Source organism: Trichechus manatus, unplaced genomic scaffold (assembly GCF_000243295.1).
Source record: "Trichechus manatus latirostris isolate Lorelei unplaced genomic scaffold, TriManLat1.0 scaffold00033, whole genome shotgun sequence".
Lineage (NCBI taxonomy): Eukaryota > Metazoa > Chordata > Mammalia > Sirenia > Trichechidae > Trichechus > Trichechus manatus.
This window is the reverse complement of record NW_004443969.1, coordinates 112,232-137,428: the sequence shown is the minus strand read 5'-3', so window position 1 is coordinate 137,428 and position 25,197 is coordinate 112,232. Positions and strand designations below refer to the sequence as shown.

At 40.9% G+C, this 25,197-nt stretch overlaps 1 protein-coding gene across 2 annotated transcripts; it reads left to right on the top strand.

The window, feature by feature from the left end:
* Positions 1–2,974: 2,974 nt before the first annotated feature.
* Positions 2,975–18,938, top strand: DDX18 (DEAD-box helicase 18). 2 transcript variants are annotated; one of them, XM_023730173.1, is made up of 14 exons: positions 2,975–3,152; positions 4,669–4,956; positions 7,127–7,267; positions 7,939–8,074; positions 8,455–8,555; positions 8,674–8,873; positions 8,966–9,080; positions 11,246–11,385; positions 12,005–12,064; positions 12,336–12,488; positions 13,219–13,332; positions 15,264–15,320; positions 15,694–15,871; positions 17,050–18,938. In XM_023730173.1, the coding sequence occupies exons 1-14, from the start codon at positions 3,068–3,070 to the stop codon at positions 17,190–17,192; spliced, it is 1,911 nt and encodes a 636-aa protein (XP_023585941.1). In that variant the 5' UTR covers positions 2,975–3,067; the 3' UTR covers positions 17,193–18,938. The 2 variants fall into 2 exon arrangements, with proteins under 2 accessions (XP_023585941.1, XP_004375128.1); XM_004375071.2 differs by having other exon boundaries at positions 2,978–3,152; positions 11,903–12,064; positions 17,050–17,524.
* The last annotated feature ends 6,259 nt before the right edge of the window (positions 18,939–25,197 follow it).

Below are 25,197 nucleotides of genomic sequence, written 5' to 3'. Positions count from 1 at the left end.
TTAGCTATTACTTTGAAAGTTTATTGTCATGGATCAAATTGTGTCCCCCAAAAATATCTGTCAACTTGACTGGGTCATGATTCCCAGTATTGTATGATTGTGTACCATTTTGTAATCTGATGTGATTTCCTTACGTGTAGTAAACTCTATCACCATGATGTAATAAGATGGATTAGCGACAGTTATACTGATGAGGTCTACAAGATTAGATAGTGTCTTAAGCCAGTCTCTTTTGAGATATAAAAGAGAGAAGCAAGCAGAGACACACGGAAACTCATACCACAAAGAAAGCAGTGCTGGGAGCAGAGCGCATCCTTTGGACCTGAGGTTCCTGAGCTGAGATGCTCCCAAACCAAGGGAAGACTGATGCATCACAAGGATCTTCCTCAGAGAGAGAAAACCTTCCCCTGAGCCGGCACCCTGAATTTTGACTTGTAACCTACTAGACTGTGAGAGAATAAATTTATCTTTATTAAAGCCATCCACTTGTGGTATTTGTGTTATAGCAGTATTAGATACCTAAGACAGTTATCAATCCGTAAAATTAAGCATTTTAACGTAGCTTAAGGGACTAGCTGCCCTGATATAAACATCTTGGACACACCTAAACTATGGGTTTTGTGGTCTTGTGGAAATGACTCTGCCAAACCTCAAGGGAAAGAGTCATTATTGGCTGGAAAAGGGTCACACAGTAGGGAAAAGGGAATATGCTTCCATTATTACCAAAAAATTAGCAGATCCACAAATTTAATTGACAACAGAAAGGAAATATACTTTTTGAGCACCTTCAATACAGAAAACATTATGCTAGTTGTTGTACCTAAAAGTAATGGATATGAATTTAAAAGTTATAGACTCAATGCGCAGGTGTGTAATCATGTGACAATACAAACACACACAAACACACATCCACACACATATGCATATGTATATATACATATATATTTAAACTAAAATATGATTGTATAATGTATGTGTATATGTGTATGTATGTTTAAATTTATTGCTCACTCTTCAACCTGCATAATTATTACAACTTAATCTAAGCACATCAAGGTTTGTCTGTTTTGTTTGTTGTCTTGGTTTTCCAGTCCAATTCAATGTTATTTTTCAGTTAACTTATTCACATTTTGTTTAAGCTCCCTTCCAATTTCTCCCTCTCCCTTCCTCCGTAGGATCATGTCTAATACCTAGGGGTTCATTGTCCTGCTACCACATGTATACAAATTAATCCTGCTTTCATTGACTCTTTCAGCACCTATTCAGATCAAATGCATTATTGCCGAGGAGAATTTGAGTCCATTGAGGCCAATTTTTTAATAAAAAATTTTATGTGAACTCTCTCAAATTTTTAATGTTAGTAACACATTTTTTTAAAAATTAAACGTTCTACGTCCTCCCTCCCTTTCTCCCTTCCAAAGAAAGATCCCTACTGGCTAGCAAGATTGCAATTTGTCTTGGACTCCTGGAGGGTGAGCTTTGGGGATTTGGAAACCTCTGTTTTCCAAACTGCAGCCAATCCATTAATGCTGTAGTAAAATTGATTTAAATGTATAGTGTCAAAAAGTAAAATCTCTGAGCCTGTTAAAAGTAAAAGAGTCTTATTGAAGGAATATAATGATTTGAATTGGGCAGAACCTTAGCAAAATTGCAGTGTTCCAACTCATTGAAAAAAGGACAAGGCTTTTATACAGTAAAATGAGGTAGGGAGTATGTGACTACAATCATGGGGGCTTGGGTTTACACATGGCTACAAGACAAGCAAGTTAAAATAGTACTAGGTTAGCTGATCTATTTTCTTTTTTTGGTTTGATTTCTTTTTTTATTGTGCTTTAGATGAAGGTTTACAGAGCAAATTAGTTTCTCAATAAACAATACACAAATTGTTTGGTGACATTGGTTGCCAACCCCACAACATGTCAACACTCTCCTTTTCTCAACCTTAGGTTCCCCATTACCAGCTTTCCTGCTCCCTCTTGCCTTCTCGTCTTTGCCCCTGGCTGGAGTGCCCATTTAGTCTTGTTTTGTTTTATGGGTCTGCCTAGTCTTTGGCTAAAGGGTGACTTCAGTACTGAGTTAAAAGTGTGTCCAGGGGCTATACTCTCAGGGTAGCTGATCTATTTTCTAACACAGACTTTCTGGAGCCAACCTAGCAAGAGATTTTCTACACATTTACCTATATATTTTTGCCGAAACAAGCTGCAAAAGTGTTTTCCTGGGACCATCTTGACAAACATTTACTGACAAACATTTCTTCACAAACCACATTTTTGCCCCTTCCACTGTTTGCTGAGGGTGGTTAAAGTTTTACAAGAAGTCATATGTCACAGTTTCTATTCTTAAGAAGGTATAAAAAAGGACTTAAAATAGAAGACTAAAGTTTAGTTTAAAAAATTGAGTTTTGATTCAGATCTAGGGCAGTCATTTTTAATCATGCCAAGCACCTCGTTTTAGAGTGCCCTCGCACAATGGTGATTAGCATTTTTAGTGGACTAAGAATAGAATAATCTAGGATGGAATGGAAGGAAAATTATCAGAGTGGAACCAAGTGTAAATGTATTGTTTTTAGAAAATCTCTTATATTTATGTGTGTCTGTATTGAGTCGCGTGGGGTGAATTTCTGACTGAGGAGCATGGTCCAACTTGAGTTTGGAACACTGATACACGAAATTCAGTTTTATTCAACTTCCCAAATAGTCCAGGATCCAAAGAGAGTAGGAACATAAAAACGGAGAATCCTTCGCCTTGGCCTTGTCTCTTCAGTTTCCCGCTACGAGTAGCTCATACTCCCAAAACTCCCAATCGCTCTATATGCACCAGTTCCCTCCAATGTAACTCGGTGCAGGGCCAGGCCTCCGCTCCCCTAGAGGGCGCTGCAAAGGATCCGGAAACCAACTGCACCATCGCGCACGCGCCCCGGAAGCATTCCCTCACGGGGCGGGAGCTGGTCTCAGGAAGTATTTCCGGTTGGCCGAGGCGCGCACGTGCGGCCCGGAAGAAGTAACTTCAGCCAGAAAAACTGAGGAGTTGGTCTGCGGCGCCGCGGTGAAAGCTTTCTTCCGACATCATGTCTCACCTACCGATGAAACTCCTGCGAAAGAAGATCGAGAAGCGGAACCTGAAATTGCGGCAGCGAAACCTAAAGCTACAGGGTGAGATGCGCTGGGCCTCCCCGCGGCTACGGTTCCTGAAAAGGCCCACGCGTGGGCCATGGAGCGACTGCGTGGCGGAGCGGCGCGGGTCGTGGTATATAAGAACCCATGCGCCTCTGGTGTGGCGCGAGCAGCTTCCCCAAAAACACGTGCGATTGTTGAGCGTGGAAAGGCCTCCCGGGACAGCGTTAAGTCGTGTTCCGTGCTGATGCCGACTGGCTACTTGGCCCCGATCAGCCGTTGACCTGAGCATCAGTTTCTCTTCACAGGGTTGGAATAGGAAGCCTCTGAGTTTTCTCCTAGGCCTCCGGTAGCGCTTCCCATCTAGACCGGCCTTTTCCATTTCCACCCTCCCCATCTAACTCCCTCGCCACCTTCAGATCCCCCCTCACCCCCACCCTGCCCCCATTTCGAGCCAGACAGGTGTTTTCTCATCCCCACCCACCTTCCTTCCATATCGTCAACTTGTGTATTCCTTCCAAAATACTCGTGTTTTCCTTCCTCTCTCTCCTTCTGCCTACCCCTTGAGTTTTTCAGCACTTCTGATTTTCAGCTCAAAAAGTTTCCTGCGCACGTCGAACACAGTCTCTCACTTGCAGCCCTAGGTTATAAATTCCTTAAGAGCTGCAACTTGTTAGTGTACTGCACAAAGACTTAAATGAAAAGGAATTACAGGAATGTCATTTGCAGTCCTAACTTCCTGATAGCAGGCTGGCGATCTTGAAGTAATTGCATTAACCTTTTGAGTTCCGAGTAAGATGAAAACCTCCGAGGGCAATGTTGGAAGCAAAATGCCCTCACTCCAGTAGGTATTCAGATAAACCCTAGAGGAAGTGACTAGACTGGTTTGTGGGTTTAAGGAATATATTTTTGAAGTTCTACTATTATTTCCAAGTTCCTGTTGAGTTATGCTACTATTTATAGATATAGATATAGATAACAGTTTGAATAAAATATGTGGTTGGTTAAATGTTGTTTTGCTATATATAAACAGAACTTTTGTAAAGATATTCTGAGGCGTTTGTGTATGGTAAATATTCGGACAATTAAGTGGTTTCATCAAATACTCAGTTCACTGTTTTCTAGGAAAGTTGAGTGGAATGTTTGTAGGTTTCATTTATATGAGAAGCCAGTAATTGTGTAAATAAGATGTGTCTTTTTCAATATGTCAGTCATGTTTATCAAATATATATGTTTATTTTATAACTGCTGTTGCCTGACCCCATCTGACCTCATTGAAGTTTTCCCGTCCCAGACTTAACTCCTTAGGGAAGGAGATGTGTGCTTTTGAAGAGAAGACCTCAGTGCAGGCTTTCTCCTTTCCAGCATTTTTCTTTAAAGGATACTTTTGTTGTACTAGAACACCATGAAATTGTACGTGGTTTTAATAACGTACATGAAGGGGAAGAAAAAGCTAAATAACTTCAGTTCTGAAAGCCATAGAATTTCTTGGTTGAGATTTCATTGTTTCTAAGTAAACATTTTCTTTGTCATAATTTTTATTGTTTTTAAACAGGGGCCTCAGGTATGAGCCTGTCAGAAGCCCAAAATGGAGATGTGTGTGAAGAAACAGTGGGAGGTGTAAAAGATAAAAAATCCGTAAAACAGTGTATGAATGCAGGCTTGTCAGAAGCCCAAAATGGAGACATGCCTAAAGAAACACTGGAAAAGGTGAAAATTAAAAAATCCCCCAAGAAATTTGCCATTTTAACCAATGGGGAAGCAACAACACAGCCTCCCAATTCAGAATCAAAAAAGAAAAAGAAGAAGAAAAAGAGAAAAATGGAGGATGTTGCTGGGCCTGGTAGGTACTTTGTTGTCTTTGAAGTTCAGCCATTCAATATTTCAGTTACCCCTCCACGTTCCATCTGTTATTATTACTGTATATGTATGTGACACACAAGAATCCCCTGTCCTTACCAGGACACCAGAAATTAGCCTGGTAGCCAAAAGTAACATTTTTATTGGGGGACAAAAGATTAACTGTTTTTGTTTTAATATTGAGCTGTATCATGCTTTTACATTACCTAACAGCCCTGAAGAAAACACCACACTTAGATTAACAGTCTCCTTGGAATTCCAGAAATTTTGCTTTTCTCTTTGGCCATTAGCTGGGTGTTTTATAATAAACACAGAATAGCAATGTTTTAGGGTACTTGTTTGCTAACAGGAGTGTGGAATTACTAACACTAAAGAAATCTGGGCTGACAATAGATTCTGTCTTCCCCAGCCTGTATGTATCAAGGGACTTTGCATTAATGATTCTTCTCACTTTTTTACCCCATTCCTTCCTTTTGCCTAACAAATTACCCCTCCCCTGAAAGGAGACTTAGTGATAATTTAGATGTGTAAAGTATGTAAAATATCATGAAATGTTAATTTGCAAGTGAGTAGAATGAGCAGGATGGTGTTGGGGGGTGCTTTTTATTTATTTTGAAGATGAATGGATTTGAATGAGCTCAGGTGAAGGAAGAGACATGTTAGTTGCAGTGAGAACAAGCAGAGATTCAGAGGTAGCATAGGACAGGGATCAGCAGACTATCAGGACTCTTATCTCTATGGCTACATTGACCACTACAACAGCAAAGTTCAGTCAGAGACCATATGGCCTGTAAAGCCTAAGATATTATTATCTGGCCCTTCACTGAAAAAGTTTGTTGACTTCTAGATGAGAATATCCTAATTATCTATCTCATCTGAAATGAAGGTTTTGTTTAGAAAAGAGTGTTGAACTTTTCCAAGTATGCCTGGCTGTCTTCATGCAGCCTATAAACTAACACGTTTGTGGGTTACAAGAAACTGCTTAAATAAGCAGGGAAAGCATGCAGATTAGGAATTCCAGTTCTGAATTGAAGTAAGTGTAAGCTTAACCTAAAATGATTGTTGCCTTTAGGGTTCTCACTGTACTATGCCAGAGGCATAATTTCTACATTCAAGCATTGAATCACAGGTGGGAGATTTAATTCTAGTACTAAGGTTTAAGAACTATTCTGAGGAAAGAGAAGTGATGAGCCATGAAGACCAGCTCATAGTACCTGTGGCTTTTGAACATATGGGCCCTGCAGAGTTGGCCAGTTCCCAGAAGGAAGACAGTAAGGCGCAGGCGAGAGGCCAGCCCTGAGTTCTGGTCTAGATCAGTTCTGTTCTAACTAGCATCACTAACTGCCATACATTTCTGAAAAAGCCCATTATGTTGGTTAACCCATTTGACCCAGAGTGGAGTATTTAAGAAAGTAGTAGGAGGTCAGGCTGGAAAGGTGGTTTAGGATCACATTGTGGACTATTCAGTGTAGAAGTAAGAAGCTAGGAGGAGGCCTTACCTTTCGTCCCCCTTGCCACTTACAACCAAGGAGCATTTCGTTTTATATCACCCAGCTAGCTGCCCTTGCTTCATTGTCTATCTCTAGTTTCTTGAAGAGTCTTTGGTTTTTCTGTTCTCTTTATGCCTAAAATCCTTCCTTACTGCTTGTTGGTTTTTTTCTTTCATCTTTAAAGCAAAATAGGTTTTATAGAAAATCGATGTTTTAATGAGCACAGGAGGAAAAGTCAGTGCTTGTAATGAGTTTTAAAAAACCATTATGTTAATCAGATGTGCCTGTTTTTTGTTTTGGTTTGTTTTTTTCCCAATGAAGTGTATGGAATTTGGTGTAATTAGTTTCCTTAAATTATTTAGATGAACTTAAAAAAAAAAATTTTCTGTTACTTAAAGAGAAGGTACAATGTATTAGAAAACCTAAAAAATAAATTTTTTTTTGTTGGCAGATCTATATGTACTCTGGGTTTTTAAGTATAAGCAAATCTTTACACAGATGAAACAAGTTTTAGTCTGTTGAAAAAGAGATTCTTAGCAAATTAAAACTGGATATGTTTTGAGCTTTGGGAAATGAATTCATAACCTTTTTGCATCATAAGTCTTTTATTTTGTGATCTCATTTGGTGTTTTTTAAATTGTGTTTTATCCTTTAAAACCAAAGACATAAAAAAAGCAAAAGCTGAAGACGAAGAGGCATCTGAAGAAGGTGATGCCGAGGCTCCTGCAGAAGCAGAAACAAGGGTGGAGAAGCCAGGTGACGAAGATGACAGCGAAGTGCCCGGCCTGCCCCTGGGACTCACAGGTAGCTTCCAGAAAGTTTTCGAGATATATTTTCTTAAAAATGTCAGTCCTCTCTAGATTATACGGTGTGATATTTCCACTGTGGCTTTTAGTGGAAAAAAGTAAATGTTGACAAGACATGTTTTTATGTCTTCCTGCTATTTTTTCTTTTTATCTTCCACTTTGTGGTACCTTAGTTCTTCATGTTTCTTTCTCTATATTTTCCCTTTCTCTACTCCTGATATTTTCATACGTACACAAATAGTTTCTAGGATGCCTGGTTATTTTACTTTGTTGTCTTCTAAAACTCACTCATTCCATGATGGAATGGGAAAATCACAGGCTGGGAAGCCTGGAGGTTTCATACTGGCTCAGTTAGTTATAATTAAGTCCCTTGATTGTGCCTCTCCTCCACCCATTTTTCCTTTGTTACACTGTAGGCTCTGGACTTTAAATCAAATAGCCATCAGCAATGGAAAAACTTCAAAAGATTTTCTTACTGTTTTTACTATTTCTTATTATTACCATGTGCCAGCGATCGGGGGTTTTAGTCTTTTGCTATAAGACGCTCTTATGAGCTTGACTCAACCCAGTAATGCCTTCAGTTATCAAAACTAATCACTTTGGCAAATATATCAGTGTTAACTTAAAAAAAAAAAAAAATTTGCTAATGTTGAACTGTTTTCTGTTTAGGAGCTTTTGAGGATACTTCATTTACTTCTCTAACTAATCTTGTCAATGAAAACACTCTGAAGGCGATAAAAGAAATGGGCTTTAGAAACATGACTGAAATTCAGCATAAAAGTATCAGACCACTTCTGGAAGGCAGGTACGCCTAACATCAGCACTTAGGCACTGGTGTCTTTGTTTTTAGTGCTAGTAGATTGCAAAGAAAATATCAGTGTGCGCTTGTTCATTTGCATTATGTATTGAGTTATGGTTCAACCTTCCTTAAAAGCCTTATTTATGAATGTTTGGAGTAAGGTGTTCATTTCTGTTTTGTATCATGATTTTTATTCTTGAAGCAGGTACAGTATATAACATAGGTGATTGATCAGTGACAAAGAAGGCAAAGGCTTTTTCTTATTTGTGCTGTAGCCTGGGTTCCTAAAACATATTACATGCATAGTACATGGTATGTATTCCAAAAATGCTTGTTGAGTGAGTGCACTAAGTGTGTTTCTCCTTCTTTCCCTTTTTAATACTTAGGGATCTTCTAGCAGCTGCAAAAACAGGCAGTGGCAAAACCCTTGCATTTCTCATCCCTGCAGTTGAACTCATTGTTAAATTAAAATTTATGCCCAGGAATGGTAAGATTTGTATCTGTTTCTCTCGTTATCTCACTAGAACTTTATTTTGTAGCTGTTACAGGCTTGTGATGACAACCAACTTTGACTTTTACTATTTATATCATTTTTTGCTTTTTAGGAACAGGAGCTCTTATTCTCTCACCTACCAGGGAGCTGGCCATGCAGACTTTTGGTGTGCTAAAGGAGCTGATGACGCACCACGTTCACACATATGGGTTGATCATGGGGGGCAGTAACAGATCTGCTGAAGCACAGAAACTTGCTAACGGGATCAACATCATTGTGGCCACACCAGGCCGCCTCTTGGACCACATGCAGGTAAAAGAACACTGTTAGGTGTGCCTGTCTCATTTTGTGTGAAACATAAACTTGACAACTTACAAATTTTTCTCTGTCCTTTGTCTTGTTAGAATACCCCAGGGTTTATGTATAAAAACCTACAGTGTCTGGTTATTGATGAGGCTGATCGTATCTTGGATGTTGGATTTGAAGAGGAATTAAAGCAAATTATTAAACTTATACCAGGTTAGTAGGTAGCATTTGCATGAGCCTTGCAAAGTACTTACTGGAGGTAGCCGAGGGTCATTCCTACAGGAAAACTGTATGTTGATAGAAAATTGTATGATAGATGAAGCAGTTGTGTCAGTCAGCCTTAGGTATAGTTTGAAATGCAAGCATCAAACTGCCACAGAAAAACCTATAGGCATCAAGTCAGTTCCGACTCATGACGACCCTATGTGTGTAGAGTAGAACTTTCCTCCAGAGTTTTCAGTTGCTAGCCCTTTCTTCCAGGTGCCTCTGGGTGGGTTGGAGCTGCCAACCTTCCAGTTAGTAATTGAGCATTTAACCATTTCGCCAGCAAGGCATTTAATAGTAACTTGTTATGGTAGTTTGACATTTTAGAGATTTTAATGCAAATTAAACAGTCTTAATACATGTCTATTTCTTTCTCTTCATGTTAGTTATTATAATCTCATCTAACATCCCACAGGTAGCCTTAGATTTGTTGCCTTCTGTTAACTTCAATTTCCAGTTGTTCTTTACTCGTATGTAAAAATATGATTTTTTTTTTTTTTTCAATATTGTGTCTCTGAAGTCAACTGGATTGTTCAGTATGACCCTCCAGATGACCCTAGCCTTTTGGATTTTTACATAGGCGATCATGTCATCTACAAATACAGATTCAGTTCATTTAACTTTTTCTTGCCTGGTTGTACTGGCCAGAATCTCTAATACAATGTTGAATAGAAGTGGCAAGAGTGGACACTAAGATCAGTGTCTTGTTCTGATCTTAGGAGGGAAAGCACTCAATTTTTCACCATTAACTGTGATTTTAGCTGTAGGTTTTTCGTATATATCCTTTTATCAGGTTAGGAAAGAGTCTTTTCTAGTTTCCAGACGGTTTTTATCAGGAATATTTGTTAGATTTTGTTAAATGCATTTTCTGTGTTTATTGAAATGATCAGATGGTTTTTCGTTTTTAATTTGTTCGTTGGTATGGTGAATTATATTGATTGATTTTCAAATGTTAAGCCAACCCTGCATTCTAGGATAAACTTCATTTGGTCATAAAGTATTATCCTTTTTATGTATTGCTAAAATTTTATTCATAAGTGTTGATACCTACGTTCTTGAGGTATATTGGTCTGTAGTTGTAATGTCGTCGTAAGATTTTGGTTGGGAGAGTGTCTTAGTTTGCTAATGCTACTGTAACAGAAATACCACAAGTGGGCAGCTTTAAACGTCAGAAACATATTTTCTCACAGCTCAGGAGGCCAGAAATCTGATTTAGTGTGTAGCTCTAGGGAGATCCTTCTGTATCTAGTTTAGCTTTTGTTGCATGCTGTCAAGTTTTCCAACTCATAGGGACCTTATAGGACAGAGTAGAACTGCCCCATACTACAATTCTTGGAGTTCATGGGCTTGTAGATTTCATTCATCTGCCTCCTTTGTCTTCAAATAGCTTCCCCTTATATATGCTTGGTCATGTAGCTACTCTGCTGTTTTTATAACTCAGAAGTAGGGAAGGCTCTTTTTCAGTCAACTCTAGGGGGAGATCCTTGTCTCAGCTTCTGTAACCCTGCTGTTCCTCAGTTCCTTGGTGAGTTCCACCTGCTTGTCTCTGTGTCTGTGCTGTTCTTTATAACTCAGAAGTGTCTAGGCTTAGGACACTCCTACACTGATGTGGTATCATTAACATGACGAAGACCCTAGTCCCAAATGGGATTACACCCACAAGTATGGGGATTAGAATTCCAATAAATATTTTTGGGGGGACACAGTTTAGTTCAAGACAGTGTAATGCTGGTTTCAAAGAATGAGATGGGAAGTAAATTCTCCTCTTTGATTTCCTGAAGAGTTTGTTTAGAATTGGTGATGCCGTTTGGGCCTACAGCTTTACAGGAAGATGTTAACTATAATTTTCTTAATAGCTATAAGGCTATTCGAGTCTTCTGTTTTTTTCTTGAGTGAGCTTTAACAGTGTGTTTTTCAAGGAATTTATCAATTTCTTCCAAGTTGTCAAACATATAATAGTCATAAAGTTGTTGGTGATATTCCCATCTTACCCTTATCTGTAGAATCTGTAGTGACGTCATGGCTCCCAGTCCTCGTGTTTCTACATAGGGTACTTACAGTTATGAAGAGATGAAGATTTCCTAACAGGTTTGCATTATTTTTATATGTATCAGTACGCAGACAGACCATGCTTTTTTCTGCCACACAAACTCGAAAAGTTGAAGACCTGGCAAGGATTTCTCTGAAAAAGGAGCCCTTGTATGTTGGTGTTGACGATGATAAGGCCAATGCAACAGTGGATGGTCTTGAGCAGGTACTTTCCATTCATATCTTAACCTTAAAGGGTCTAATTTGGTGATTCCTTGTAATTATTTTGCAGATCATCTAGAAAACCAATGGGTTAGTGAACTTTTAATTCATATATAGTGAACTTGGACATAGTGTGACTCAAGGTGTGAAGTGCTGTAAACTCTAATTTGATCAGCTTTCTTTTCTCTGTCATTTAATGCTTCATACCATGTGGAAGACATTACTAATCACATTCCAAGAATCTCTTGGGCTGTCGGTTTATATAAAAAAGTGTTAAGTGTCAGTGATTGTAGCCAGTTGAGAGTTAACATGAGCCTTATTTTAGAAATCATCTTTAAAGTCATTGAAAAAGTTATTTTAGGAACACTTTGTTATAATCAAGGCAGCAGTTTTGTTCTAGCTCAGAGTGGCAGTATGTATGCAATACTGTATTTATCTGTTTTCTATAAAGTTATACCGTTTCATGAAGCTGAAAATGTCTGTCTGATAAATTTGTATCTGTTCACTTGAACCACTTCTAGGGATACGTTGTTTGTGCCTCTGAAAAAAGATTCCTTTTGCTCTTTACATTCCTTAAAAAAAACCGAAAGAAGAAACTAATGGTGTTCTTTTCATCCTGCAAGTCTGTTAAATACCACTATGAGCTGCTGAACTACATTGATTTGCATGTCTTGGCCATTCATGTAAGTGATGATGAGTTTTTGTTGTTGTTTAAACAGGTTATGCTTGTCAAGCTGTATAGATTATGGGGATTGCGGTATTGCTCTCTCCTCTAAACTTAGTTCTAAGTATTTTGGTCAACACTGGATATCGATCCTGTGTACAGGGAGCTGTGTTGGGCAGGGAGGGGAGAGGGCTACAAAAGAGTGAGAGATACCATCCACATAGGCCGGGGAGTGAACTTGAAATAAAACAGGTTAAGCTCTTCTAATGGGTGTTTTTATCTTATTCTAGGGAAGGCAGAAGCAAAATAAGAGAACAACCACATTCTTTCAATTCTGCAATGCAGATTCGGGGATATTATTGTGTACAGATGTGGCAGCTCGAGGTCTGGATATTCCTGAAGTCGACTGGATTGTTCAGTATGACCCTCCAGATGACCCCAAGGTAATTGGCATCCTTGGGCTTTCTCTAGAAGGGTTCTACATTAAGGGGTGCACTTCCTCTCTAGGTTCTACCTTAAGGGGTATACTTCGTCTCTGGGTTCCCTGAGAAATAATTACATTTTACATACAAGAGGTTTATCCCTTAGTTATTCAAGTTGTGTTATGCTGCACAGTGACTGAAGTATTTCTCTGGTGCTAAGTAGGTAGGGCTTCACAGGACCTAGAGGTGTGTGTGCATGGACATTTAAGAGGTATCGGGACTGAGTTAGAATGTTACATCCTTGGGGTGATCTGTTAAGAGCAACAGACATCAGAAGGAAATTAAAGAGATGGATGTGGTTTTGTAGTAGAAGCTTCACTAAAGTATTTTCAGTAAACAATGGATTATATAAATTGTCAACTAGCATTTACCATGGGTGGGGAGCATTTGAAAGATGAAGCACACTTATTAGGTGATAGTGTTAATGTGACCTTCATGTCCAGCCTTCCTTTGGCCTTGGTCATTGCGCTGTTAACAACCTGTTTGGGGTGGTGTGTGCCAGAAGAAGTAGAGGAATAGCTTTATAGTGTAGGGTCTCTGTGACACAGCCCTGTGGGGAAACATCTGCACTGGCTGGATACAGATGTTCTGACTGTCCTCTGACCACCACGTACATCCTGAAAATGCAAATACATTGTTAACAGGGTGTGTGGGAGTCGTCATTAACCCAGGTTATCTTTTCTCACTACAGGAGTATATTCATCGTGTGGGTAGAACAGCCAGAGGCCTAAATGGAAGAGGGCATGCCTTGCTCATTTTGCGCCCAGAAGAATTGGGTTTCCTTCGTTACTTGAAGCAATCCAAGGTAAAGATCTTGGCCTGGAAACTCTTCAGTGGAAACAGAGTCCTCTTGTAGGGGCTATTTGCCAATGCAGATGGCCTTAAGTGCCATTTCTTAATGTGTCAGAAGAGTGAGTTGGTGCAGTGCTATTGAAACAGTTCAGCAAGTGAGATGGTATGTGGTGTTGGCCCAGGAGGTGTGGACAGAAAGCTGCCCAATGGCTTGGCCTTGAGCTCTGTGTTGTTCAGCCGTGCCTCTTGTGTCTCCAGCCTCTTCTCCCACTGCTACAGCCCTGTTTGAAACCTTTTCCACTCCCTTGAAGCTCCTCAACACCTGATCATCTCCACCTCCTGCTCCACTCCCTCGCCCCACTGTTTTCTCCTTCATTCTAATACCTTTTCCTCCTACCTCAGCTGAAGTGGGGGTCGCCATTGACTCCTGCCTCTTCCTCCTCTGTCCCTTATTCATCGAGGTTCATGTATTACCTAGAGTCTCTCACTCGCAGTTAGCTCTTTACCATCTCAGGACTCTCACTGTGAAAAGGCTAACTTCAACCCTAAACCCATCTCCATACCCCTATATTTTAGTACAGCTACTGCCTATTGCTCTTCCTAAGTCTGCCCTTTTGGAAGAGTGGTTCTGTTTTTCCCAGACTGCCTCCCATTCAATCCCCAGCCCACGATATTTTGGCTTTGACCTCATTCCCTTCCACTAAAACTGAATTCCTCAGAATCATCCTTGGCCTTTTTGATGCTAGATTTTGTGAACACCTGTCAGGTCTTATTTTTCTGCCCTGATATTTGCCTTCTCAGCCTCCCTCATATAGTCTAGCCAGATGGAGGTGCCTCCACCAGCTCTTTACAGGCAGCTCCCTGAAATTACCTGTGGCCTATGCACATTTTCTCTAGAATGCCCTTTTCTTGGTTGTCTAGGATGCTTCCATTTGAGCTAGGTGTTGTCTCTCCAGGGAAGCCATCTCTGCTACCCCTCCCTTATGTTCCTGAGCACCTGGTACTCATCGAGTTATCACTTCTTCACTCATCTGTCTGCCCCACAGACACAAGCTCTCTGGGCAAGGTGCCCAGGGCTGGGCGCTTTAGCAGTATCTAGTAAATGATGAATGATAGCAAATCCTTCCTGTAGAAGTTTGTAGTCGCAGGGCAGTGTGGTGGTAGAGCAGCTCTCCTGCTTGTCTTAGTTTCCTAGTTTTGCCATAACAGAAATACAAGTGCCTGGCTTTAAAGAACGAATTTATTTTCTCCCAGTTTGGGAAGCTAGAAGTCTGAATTCAGGGCACTGGCTCTAGGGGAAGGCTCTCTCAGTGGACTCTGGGGAAGGATCCTTAATATCCTTGTCTCAGCTTCTACAGCCCTGGCGTTCTCAATTCTTCAGCCATCTCCATGTGATATACTCCTTCCCACCCCCACCCCCACCCCCACGGGTGATTAGGGCACATTCCACACTGTCATGGTCCCATTAACACAATGAAACTCTATTCCCAAAGGAGATTATATCCTCAGGTATAGGGGTCAGGGCTCCAACACATTTTGAGGGGACACCGTTCCATCCATAACAATGCTTCATCACTCCGAATAATCAGGATCATAGAGATCCTTATTTAGCTAAAAGTGCTTTACCAACTCAGTGTCCCTGCCCAATTCCTTGCCTTGCCTTTCCTTTCAGGAAGAAAGAAATGCCTGTTCGCTAGCATGATTTGTGTGAACCTCCAGAATGCTGGGAGCCTAGAGGAGCAGATTTTAATGACTGTCCCAGGGAATTCCACAGGCCTGGTTGTCCTTCCTGGCCTTCAGTACCTATGAGCTGTGTCAAGACCACCACTGCCCAGGCTCCATCATGTCCCCAGCTGTTTCATTCATCTCAAAATTTTTCATTTATCTAAACTCTTCAGTGTTGATCCATCCTGGTTCACTTAACCTTTATACTTTGTTTTCTAGGTTCCTCTAAGTGAATTTGAGTTTTCCTGGTCCAAAATTTCTGATATTCAGTCTCAGGTATGCTCTTTTTTCTTTTGCGTTTATAAGAGTCCTGGCATTGCCTTTCTAGTGCTTCCATGGGCAGTCACTGTCCTCTGAGTCTCCACTTTTCATAGACTGAAGAGTTTGGACTATGTGATCTTTATGGTATCTTGCTGTGCTGGTTTACCATGCTCCTGTGCTCACTACTTTGTTTCATCCCCTGCCTTCCAAGAACTTTGGCATTGTTGTTACTGAAGCAAGACTTGGCAAATGTCCCAAAGCCTGGAGCAAGTAGATCTGAAGAAATGTTTTCTGTGGGATGGCTTTGTTCTGTGGTGTGTGAAATCTACATGTTTAGGGCAAATGACAGTTTTTATTTTATTAAAATCAATGTTTCTTTCCATTTCAGCTTGAACAACTGATTGAAAAGAACTACTTCCTTCATAAGTCAGCCCAGGAAGCATATAAGTCATACATTCGAGCATATGATTCCCATTCTCTGAAACAAATCTTTAACGTTAATAATTTAGATTTGCCTCAAGTTGCTCTGTCATTTGGTTTCAAGGTGCCTCCTTTCGTTGATCTTAGTATCCTTTTTTTTCTGTTATGAATTCATCCAAGAACTAAGGGATAAAAGCTTGACACAAGTGACTTTGGTCGTAGCACTTGGGTTGGTGGTCTGTGGCTGAGGACTGGAAGCCTGGGTGCTCACCTGGTGAATGGCTGCTTGTCCTTGTGAGCACAGGACAGGTTAAGTGCCTATAGCTCAGGCCTTAAAAAGGACAAAGAAATTTGAACGGCAGAAACTAGAAGCCAGGGGAAGTTGTACATTCCAGGCAGAAGCACAAAAAAAGAACCAAACCAGTTGCCGTTGAGTCATTTCCAATGCACAGTGACCCCATTATTGCAGAGTAGGACTGTGCTCCATAGGGTTTTCCATTGCAGTTAGCAGTCAAGCATGTAACTGTGCCTAGGCTGAAGTACAGAGGGGTAAAGTAATAGGGCTCACATGGTTGTATCTGAAGCTGAAGAGAGGAGGGGACATTTCAACACACTTTTATTCTCCTAGAGCCATTGAAGGGTTTTAGACAAGAGACAAGGTCAGCAAAAGAAAACAGAACTCAAGTGTGGCACAAGATAAAGCCAAAGAGAATGCCTCCAGTTGATTCTGTTGCAGTTTATAATGTGTGCTTTGTTATCAGATCTACAGAAGAAACTGAATCAGATAAAACAAGCTAAAGCGCTAAACACCAGTTTTCAGTGTTCTGGCAGTAATGCCTGAGGGAAGAAGACCAAATTTTGGGTGGCTTTCCCTATCGTAGGCATTTAGTAAATGTCTGCTCTAGTAAGTAGCATATTGAGTTATATGAAGGGAAGAAAGCTCTATCACTTCGTGAAGCATTCCCGGATCAGTTCCAAACAGAAGTGAAAGTCATTTGTTTTGATAATAGGGACTTTTTCTTAATGTGTTCACATAGATTCCTGCTAAGTTGCCTGTTTATATAAGTAATTATCTTGAATCACATTGTGTGGAGAAAATAAGTAATGTGACTTTTACATTCCTAATTTTAGTCCCCAATCATGTGGCTACTCCTGATTTTCTGGTAGTTTATCACAGAGGCTTGTGTTCACACATTTTCTCTTCATTGCTAAGGGAAGGGCTGTGGTAGGAGGACAATAGTGTACATGTTTTTTCCTCTATGGAGATGTTAGATTGGAGTTCATTATCTTTGTATTGCTTGATTTCCTTAACATTCACCTTCAGACGTGAACAGCAGTGAAGGCAAATGTAAGAAGCGAGGAGGAGGTGGTGGATTCGGCTACCAGAAAGCCAGAAAGGTTGAGAAGTCCAAGATCTTTAAAAACATCAGCAAGAAATCACCTGGCAGCAGACAGTTCTCACACTGAAGACACATCTTCTTTCATCTTCAATAACTGTCCCAAAATGGATTTTCTCCCTGTTGCTCTAACAGGGAAATTTTTGTAGCCTTTGGGATTTGGATTGATTTAATCAAGAATATAAATTGACCGGCTGCAAGCACTGAGGGCTGTTCCAGCAGATCTTTTTTATTTTTTATTTTTTTTGGTGGGGGGAAGGATATAAAACAGTTCAATTTTTCTTGGTTGCCCAAGGGCAAAGAAATATTTTGGTCTTTGTTGTGATGATAAAATATTTTAATTTTAAATATTTTCCCTTCAGATTTATGTTATTGTTTTAATATAATTCTTTCTGCGCCTTTTTTTCCTGGTGTCTGCAGGTTTTTGTGGAATTAATTACTTACGCTAACTTGCTGTAAAAGGCAGGTGACCTAGTATTCCACACAGGTGGTGCTGGTGGTAGTGCCAAAAATAGTCCCAGTTTATTTTTTGGACCTTAACAGTCGTCGTTGACTTCTCCTGAAAATGCTACCGTATAAAAGGGCAGAGAACTTTGGGAAATATCTAGGGAGTATCTTTGGTTAGAAGTGGTGTTGATTTTTATATACTGCTAATACGTTTTAAAATATGAACCTTTCTTAATTTTTTTTTTTACGAGCAAGAAATGGATTGTCATTGTCATTTAAATAAAGTGCCCCTAGCAGTCTTAATATTTTGGGGTGGGGAGGGGAATCTGGGATTTAGGAACCTCGTTTACACCAATACGGATTTGCTATTCTGCTGTGTTCTATATTTGGTAACCTAGTAAAGACACAAGGATGGCGACACTCCTCATTCAAATCAGTTCATTTCAGGGTGGTTTGGATTTTGGCAAACTTTCGATTCTGCAGAGCGCCTAGAAGACATGGCTAACTATTAATGTAGCCTTATAACCGGGCCATCACACAGCCACTGCTCAACATGCATTCATGTTAGTGTCTGTGAGAAAAAGTATCTCTTCCAGATCCATGAAACAAAAGTAAATGTACAGTACAGTGAAAATAAACAGGTCAAAAAAGTGGCAAAAGCCAGTGGTTTAGTCAGATTTTTGTTCTAGAAGCATTTGGTTTCTACTGTGTTTTGTGTAGTATGTTAACTATAAAATAGTTATATTTTATAGCAACTCAAAGCCAAAGTTGCTGGCATCATTTTTCTGTGTGCCAATAAATATTCCTACAGAGGCCGTTAAGTATAAGTGCCTCAGTGTACACTGATGAGAACATAAATGTGGAGGAAACAGGCTGATAATACATCCTGGAGGGGAAAGAAAATGCTCTTCCCCGTCTAGGCCTGACTGCTGGCCTCTGGCTGGCCTGTCCTGGATTTCAGACTTTGACTGCTGGGTTCCTTCCTTGGCTTCTTGGGGTCCTCATTCTTGGCATTTAGTTTAACTTTTTCTCTAGTAACCTGTTTACCTTTTTTGTTTCAGAAATAATCATGTTGCAAAAAATACACAAAAGCACAGGGAAGAATATTTTATCACGGAACAGATCATAACACTTGATGTTTTGATATATATACCCTGGTTTTTTCTATGCGTCTTAACACTTTTAATCAAAAGTGAAGTCGTCATCTACCCACTATGTAACCACTTTGTTTCATAGTATGTTCCTGTGTAATTAAATAACTTCATCAGTCTTGTATTTATTACTGTGCTTTTTTAACTCTTGCTTGGTCTGCCTGGATTTGGGTTCTTAGCTGCTTATACCAGGCTGCCTGTCCCTGTCTGAGCATACTAGTACCCCAATTTGTCTTACTGTTGTTGACCCCATTATGAGTAACTCAAATCTACAAAGGTTTTGTGAGAAAAGTAAAAACCTTGGAGAGATTGGTCCTACCATGATAACTTGGCTTGTCTCGGGTCCCTGCTATGTGAGTCTGGCAGCAGGACATCTGGATGTGACATTTGGCCCCCTGGCCGGGATTCAGATGTGAGGGACTAGAATCAGAGACAAGCTCAGGGCAAGACCATGTTCAGGGCTCATAGTTCAGGGAGAAGGGCTCCTTAGGTTCCTTGCTGAGAGCCTGGCTGCTGCAGGAGTCGGGGGAGTGTTGGCTTGATGAGTGGGTGGGGTCAAGTGGCTTCAGCCACGAAAGTTAGAAGGCAGCATGGATAGGCAACCAGAAATCTTTGGCACCTCTGGGCTATGAGTACTAACTAAAGGTCGGCAGTTGCAATCTACCGGCTGCTCCTTGGAAACCGTGTGGGGCAGTTCTACTCTATCTTAAAGGGTTGTAAGTTGGAATTGACTTGATCGCAGTGGGTTTTGGTATATCTAAATTTATTTTAGTCTTGGCCAGGTTAGCCAAGACTAAAAGGATCTGTTTCTTTGTAAATTAGGTAGTGGTTAAAATGTGCTTGGATTCACATTCCAGCTGTGCCACTCACATCTCTAGACTTGTTTGATGTGTAAAATGATGAAAGTAGAATGTGATCGAATGAGTTAACACACGTAAAGTGCTTGGGACAATGCACTTCGCATGTTAGCTGTTTTTATTCTTAGGTGGGCAGATTATGGAGAAGCTGGTCTGGATACATCGTTTTGGAGGCAGGAGAAAAGTGGGGCCTTAGGAATTACTCAGAGCTCCCTGGAAAAGGGCAGGGCTGAGAGTCATCAGACCCGTGTAAGGCACTAGAGACTGGGGTCAGGAAGAATTTGGTTTGAATCCAGGCTCCACCACTTCCTAGCTGTGAGGCTTTGAGCAAGTGACTTCCCTCTCTTTAGTGTCCTCATCTGTAGAAAGGGAGCAAGTCATGGTATCCACAAGGATTAAATGCAGTAATGCATGTGAGAGCACAAAACTGGGAGAGTCAGCTTTTAGGCACTAGAGCTATTGACACTACTGAGAACACCAGAAAAACAGGGCAGGAGGTGAAAAACAGAAGGACTACTTTTCTCACACCCTCTGCCCACCATCAGAAGGTCTCGTTTTCAGACGCTTTAGGCCAATAAACAAAAAACCATTGCCGCCAAGTCCAACTCATGGTGACAGGCCTTTCTTCTGCAGTACCCTGGGTGGCACAAGTAGTTTGTACTTGGCTACTAACCTGGTAAGGAATCCTGATGGCTCTCCTGCTAACTGACAAGTCAGTAGTTCGAACCCAACAGCAGCTCCACGGGATAAAAGACATGGTGATCTGCTCCCGTAGATTGTAGCCTAGGAAACCCTATGAGACAGTTCTACTCTGTCCCGTAAGGTCGCTGACTCAGATCAACTCGACGGCACCCAACACCACCACTAACCTAAAGGTTGGCTGTTTGAACCTACCCAGTGGTACTGCATAAGAAAAGCCTGTCAATCTGCTTCCATAAAGATCACAGCCAAGAAAACCCAATGGAGCGCAGCTGAAAATTCTACCACTGAACCGCTACTGCCCCCTGGAGGCAGTCAGGGTGTGGGACAGCCCTGGGAAGGATGGTAGTGTCCCAATTTTACAATGAGGAAGCAGAAGCTCAGAAGAGAGTCCATAATAGTAAGCGAATGGCCTGGCCTTCATACAAGTGTGCTGTTCTGTCAGCCCAAAGGTAGGGCACACTTCTGTCAGTGGAGGCTTACGTGTTGCTATGATATGAACAGGCTTCAGCAGAGCTTTTAGACTAAGATGGACTAGAAAGAAAGACTTGGCGACCTACTTGCAAAAATCAGCCAGTGAAAACCCTATAGATCACAACAGTCCAATTAATTGTGCATGGAATCGCCATGAGTTGGAGGGCTGACTCCATGGCAGCTAACAAAAACGGGATTATTATTAATTCTCTTTCCTTTGATTATGATATTGTGGTTATATAGAATAATATTCTTAGGATATGCATGCTGGGGAGTTAGAGCTGAAGTTTTTAACTGAAGCAGAAAAAAGTAAAATGTTAACTGTTGAATCAAAATCGTGAGAATATTGGTGTTTATAGTACTCTCAACTTTCGTTTAAAAATTTACATAAGTTAAAAAATTGTTACATCGGGTTGTATATACAAAGTACTGTAACACTTAGGGCTCAAGCCACTTTGCTGTTGGACTTCTTGCCCACCCTAACTTATACATCAGATGTGTTTGTTTCATAAGAGCAAACCTGGACATCTTTGACTTTAAGGTGTAGGAGGAGCATTCCACTCCCTGGGCACCAGGGCTTGAAAGAGTCCCGGCTCCACAGGAGCCCATGTGCAGAGAGCAGGTTGTGGCTAGGAGGGGTATATCTGGGAGCTCTTGGGGTCTCTGGTAGGCAGAATAATACCCCCCAAAGGTGTCCACGTTCTAATCCCCAGAACCTGTGAATATGTTGCCTTATACGGCAAAGGGACGTCGTGGATGTGATTAAGTCGAGGCATTTGAGCTGGGGAGATTTTCCCGGGCTATCCAAATGGACCCTATATAATCACAAGAGTCCTTGTAAGATGAAGGCAGGAGGACCTGAGGCAGAGAAGGTGACGTACGGATGGAAGCACAGGTCAGAGAGAGATTTGAAGATGTTACACCACTGGCTTTGAAGATGAAGAGAGAGGCCGTGAGCCAAGGAATTCAGGCAGCCTCTAGAAGTTGGAAGAAGCAAGGAAACCAACTCTTCCCCCAGAGCCTCGAGCAGGAACAGAGCTCTGCTAACACCTTGATTTTAACTCCATAAGACCCGTTTTGGACTTAACGACCTTCAGAATGTAAAATAATAAATTGTGTTGTTTTAAGCCACTTCACTTGTGGTAATTTGTTACAGCAACGATAGGAAAATAATAAGGACCTTTCCCCATTTCCAGTAAAAGGACTTATTTGTAGATATACACAAACATTTCTTGGGATTCTTGGCACCTTTTGTAAAGGAGAACCTGTAAAAGACTGGGTTTGTGCATTTAACCTTAGATGGGGTTTCACAGCTATTGAAACTCGAGTTTAAATATTAATGGACCTCTACTGAAATTGAAGAAACTTTAAAAGAGCTATGTTCTAACCCCAAATGAGACATCTGGCAGTCTTATTGTAGACACTTGTGCAAACCCCAGTGTGGCAAGGAATTAAATTCACCAACAGTCCCTGCTTTAGAGAATCATTGTGATGGTTAAGATTGTAGGTCAACTTGGCTAGGCCATTATTCTCAGTGTTTTAGCAGTTGTATAATATAGTGATCAACCCCATGATGGAATCTACTGAGTGGTACTGGCGGAAGCGAAGCCTGTGTCAGCTCACCGCCCCCTCAGTTTCATCTTTCTGCTTTCCACTGGTTACTTTCTGCCTGCTTGCCTTGTCAAGGTTTTTGGCTTGTTCCAGACTCAGCAGCTGACTCTTGTTGTCTCACCTCCGGTTCTTGGGACTTGAGCTAGCAGCTTACCTGTTGATCTTGGAATTCATCGAACTTCTCAGCCTGGGAGCAAAAGTCCAGTTCCCCGACCTACTGACCTTGGGTTCGCCAGCCCCTGCAGCTACGTGAATCAGGAGAAATCTTGCAGTCTTGTCTGCTGATCTTGGAATTCATTGACCTTCACAGCCTGGGAGCCAGAGCCCCTCTCCAACCTGCCGACCTTGGGTTCCCCAGCTTCTGTGGCTCCATGAATTGTGAGAGGCCTCTACCCTGATCCATGGACTTGGGACATTTTAGCCTCTACAACTGCGTGAGCTATTTCCTTGATGTAAATCTCTCTCTATATATATTTACATGCTTTACTGGTTTTGCTTCTTTAGAGAACCCAGCCTAAGACAATTTTCCTCTGATAACTCCTGTTGGATTAAAGTCTTTCTCATCTGTAATGGAATGAAAGCAGCCATGTACCTACATTTGTTTGTTCCCCTTAATTTTTTCAAGTGCTTTTTGGTAATGCATTGTGGCTGAGTGGTTGAGGTGGTCCGTTTTTTTAGTCCAACTTCGTTTTCCCCGACTCTGAGTAACCACTTTACATGCCAGAATAGATAACCGTAGCAGTATTTTCTGAGAAATAAGCCAACTGGATTGCACTGTTGAAGAAGCCTAGGAGGAAATATTAATAACATCCTGAGATGGTCCAATCATTCCACAGCCCCTCAAGGCTGTAAAAACAGAGAGAGACAAATTTCCTTGGTGAGCAGAAAGTGTGGCAGCAGCTCATGCATACAGATCATCCCCTAAATTCCCTCATCCCCCTGTCTCCAAGTCACCCATCCATGCTGCTTAGGTGACAAGCAGCAAATGTAAACTGGGGGAAAATATTTAAGACCAGTGCTATTTACAAAACATCCCTACTGGAATGTTAGGAAGATGGTGGCAGCAATGCTAAGGTACTTTTGGATCATTCTGAATCCCCACATATGAACAGAGCAACTAGAGGGCAAAACGAAAAACCCATGGACAGCATTTACAGCAAAAGTAGGTGACAGAATATTCCCTTGAATCCCAAAATACAAGTGAGTGGAACAGAGCACCAACAGCCACAAGCCTGCTTGTTATTGACAATGTGCAGAAGAGACAGGTAAATACTATAGCAGCTTGTGGGCCTGAGAACAGGAGAACACCACAAATAGTCAACAGGCTGATCTGAGAACAGCAGGTAAGATCGGGAGGTTTTTCACTATAAATGAATGAGGGCAAGGAGCCTACCATAAGGTCAGAAGGGGTTGGAGGCATCTAGCCTCTATGAACCCTTTTTTGGTAGTGTTCTTGAGATACAATTCACATACAATACAATTCACTCATTTAAAGTGTACAATTAAATGGTTTTTTAGTATATTCAGAGTTGTGGAACAAATAAATTGATTAATTTTAGAACATTTTCATCACCCCAAAAGGAAATCCTGTATCCTTTAGCTATCACCTTCTAATTCCTCCATCCTTCTTACTGTAGGCAAACACTGATCGACTCTCTTGTCTCTATAGATTTGCCTATTCTGGACATTTCATGTAAATGGAACCATACAATATATGACTTCTTTCACTTACCATAATTTCAAGGTTTATCAATGTTGTAGCACTCTGTTCCTTTTTATGGCTGAATAATATTCCATACATAGTATGTGTATATACCACATTCTGTTTATCCATTTATTAGGTGATGGAGATTTGGGTTTTTCCCACCTTTTTGTTATGAATAGTGCTGCTGTGAACATTCTTGTACAAGTTTTTGTGTGCACATATGTTTTCATTTCTCTTTGGAGTAGAATTGCTGGGCCAAGTGGTAACTGTTTAACTTTTTGAGGAACTGCCAAACTGTTTTCCAAAATGGCTACATCATTTTACATTCTTACCAGCAGTGTATGGGGGTTCCAATTTCTCCACACCCTTGTCAACACTTATTATTAACTGACTTTTAATTATAGCTATCCTGGCAGGTAAGAAGTGGTATCTCATTGTGGTTTTGATTTGCATTTCTCGATGACTAATGATGTTGAGTATCTTTTCATATGCTTATTGGCTATTTGTATATCTTCTTTGGAGAAATGTCTATTCAAGTCCTTTGTCCATTTTTAAGTTGGATTATTTGTCTTTTTACTGTAAAGTTTTAAGAGTTCTTTATGTGTTCTACAAACCAAAATGACAATGAGATACCACTCAACCCCCACTAAGATGCCTACTATCAGAAAAATGGAAAATAACAAGTGTTGGTGAGAATGTGGAGAAGTTGGAGCCCGCATCCATTGCTGGTAGGATTGTAAAATGGCGCAGCCACTATGGAAAACAATATGGCAGTTCCTCAAAAAGTTAGGCATAGAACTTTATTACCCAACAATTCTATTCCTAGGTATATACCCCAAATCATTGAAAACAGGGACTCAAACAGATACTTGTACATCAGTGTTTATTGCAGTGTTATTTGCAGAAGTCCAAAGACAGAACCCCCCCACCCCCACCCAGAAGACATGGCCTCCAGACTCTCTGTTAGCCCAAAAGTAAATCCATTCCCGAGGCCAACTCTTCAGACAAAGATTAGACTGGACTATGGGGTCATAAGGAAACCCTGGTGGTATAGTGGTTAAGAGCTGTGGCTGCTAACCAAAAGGTCGGCAGTTCAAATCCACCAGGCCCTCCTTGGAAACTCTATGGGGC

What these genes read in the sequence shown, in the direction of transcription:
- DDX18 (XM_004375071.2), top strand. Translation starts at nt 3,068, where the DNA reads ATGTCTCACCTACCGATGAAACTCCTGCGAAAGAAGATCGAGAAGCGG. An exon ending in AGACCACTTCTGGAAGGCAG is followed by an intron (nt 8,075 to 8,454) that starts GTACGCCTAACA and finishes TTTAATACTTAG; the next exon opens with GGATCTTCTAGCAGCTGCAA. An exon ending in CAGTGGATGGTCTTGAGCAG is followed by an intron (nt 11,386 to 11,902) that starts GTACTTTCCATT and finishes AACCACTTCTAG; the next exon opens with GGATACGTTGTTTGTGCCTC.